This window comes from Laccaria bicolor, genomic scaffold, assembly GCF_000143565.1.
Source record: "Laccaria bicolor S238N-H82 LACBIscaffold_45 genomic scaffold, whole genome shotgun sequence".
NCBI lineage: Eukaryota > Fungi > Basidiomycota > Agaricomycetes > Agaricales > Hydnangiaceae > Laccaria > Laccaria bicolor.
The window spans coordinates 415291-417149 of NW_001889916.1; the positions used below are offsets into that span (position 1 = coordinate 415291).

Here is a 1859-nt window from a genome sequence, read left to right on the forward strand (position 1 = left end):
GCTCCCACTTCCTTCCCATCTCCACACCTCACCTCACATTCCAGCTTCCTTCCACTTTCCACCACTAGTTTCTCACAGTTATTTGCCTGCCAGGACATGTTCCAAGGTGCCTACAGTCCGATAACCAATGTCTTCTGATAGATGCTTCACAACGCCAAGGATTCACGCTTCCGAGATATGAGGCAGGCCCGTTACAGATTCAATCTACAACTGTCAGCTTGGGACCAGAAAGAACCTGCTCAAATGTATACTTACAGCCCAGTCAAAGCTGCAGGCAGATCTAGTTGCATATAAGTTGGCAGTTCCTATCAAGAAGTTTGCACTTACAGCGATGTTGCCTGTAAGCCAACCACGGTGGACCAATGAGAACGGGCGACAATACAACTTGAAGCAGTGAGAGCAGTGGGCCCCATTGAAAATGAGAAGACATAGCGACAAAGTAGAGAAAACCTGAGACAGAGCCCTTTTAGAGGAGGTGGAAGCGGTGCTACCAAGGTTCGCTCTTTGAGTATGAGTTAGACCCACTCTTGGCATATGTCCTTAGTTGAATTCCAAGGTGAAATTCGTGTGTAAAGGTTCCAAGGATGTCGTCTGAAGCATTCCAGGAATGGATTAACACGTACTAAGGTATGGTAAAACTCACAAGGCCAAACAAGGTACCGCATGCTGACATGTTGATTGAAGAATCACTTGCCTCTTCATCCAATCTTCATCATAGAAATAATAATGATAACCAATAAAATGCTAAATCTCGAGACAAAAAAATCACACTTTACTTGCTTCATATATAAATGAGGCCATGGGTATGATGTATGTAGGTATGTCATGGTACCTCCTACTGTTGTCTGAGTCATAGTATTCCTACATATTTCAAAAACATTCTTAGGATCTGTAGAAGAACAAGTACTGTAGGTGGTTGAAAAGTTGCCCCGTTCACAGTGAATAGATGGTACCTTTAATTTTAATTTTAGAAATGGTGACTTGGCACGGAAATTCTTACCAGTCTGCGAGTGTAATGACAGTTGATTCTGCTTCAGAATAATTAGCAAGTATTTCCCGAAATTGACAGTGCCATTACCATTATCAAAATCATACCTATAGGCGAAAGTTAGTAGATGCAAGAAACAGCTGATTTTGGACAAAATACGAACAAATGCCTGTATGGGTCATAAGGATCGTAAACCACCAAAGTGCCTCTCAAGCTGTCGCAATATTGCATGGCTGAAACGAGAATGTGAGGATGAGTTAGGGCAGAACATCAGGTTGACAGTCAACGTACATGGTGGGAATGGTACCAAAAGGTTCCAGCCTGATCAGGAACAGAGAACTGGTATAAAAATGAGTTGCCAGGGGAGATGGGGCATTGTGTCACTCCAACTGGACCATCTGCCCAGCTGGAGCCATGCAGGAACATGCCGTGCCAATGCTATAGATTAAGAAAACATCGGTTTAGTAAAATGAGAGGGCTAAAGATAAAGCAAGCTGGCGATGCTAGTGCTTCTCAACATTGTCGTGTCGGTCAGGTGATCGGCTACATTCAAGAAGAATGTGCTACCCTGAGGATTAACGTCAACTCGAGTTCACCGGGGAAGAAAATGTCCAACCTTGGTGCCAACAATAAGAGGTCCAGGGAATGTCCCAACTGTCGACGAGGTACCAGCAAGAACAGCACTGTGAAGTAGCAAAAAATTAAATGTTAAAAACATTTATGAAACGTACTGGAGGAAGTACGAGCGATTGAATCCATCTGGTTGTATGTAATTGTTGACAATATGTATGTTGGCTTTCCATACTATTGATGCACTAACTGTCTGTAAAAGAGTGACGGTGAAGAGAGTGGATACAAGCATTTTTTCTTG

The 1859-nt window shown here is 43.1% G+C and overlaps 1 protein-coding gene across 1 annotated transcript; it reads right to left on the reverse strand.

The window, feature by feature from the left end:
* Positions 1–850: 850 nt before the first annotated feature.
* LACBIDRAFT_310410 (multicopper oxidase, laccase) lies at positions 851–1850 on the reverse strand (the record flags this gene model as incomplete). Its single annotated transcript, XM_001887487.1, has 8 exons — positions 851–953; positions 1001–1028; positions 1079–1095; positions 1152–1221; positions 1276–1426; positions 1488–1556; positions 1605–1671; positions 1720–1850. 8 exons carry the CDS (start codon positions 1848–1850, stop codon positions 851–853), a joined length of 636 nt encoding a protein of 211 aa, XP_001887522.1.
* Positions 1851–1859: the final 9 nt, after the last annotated feature.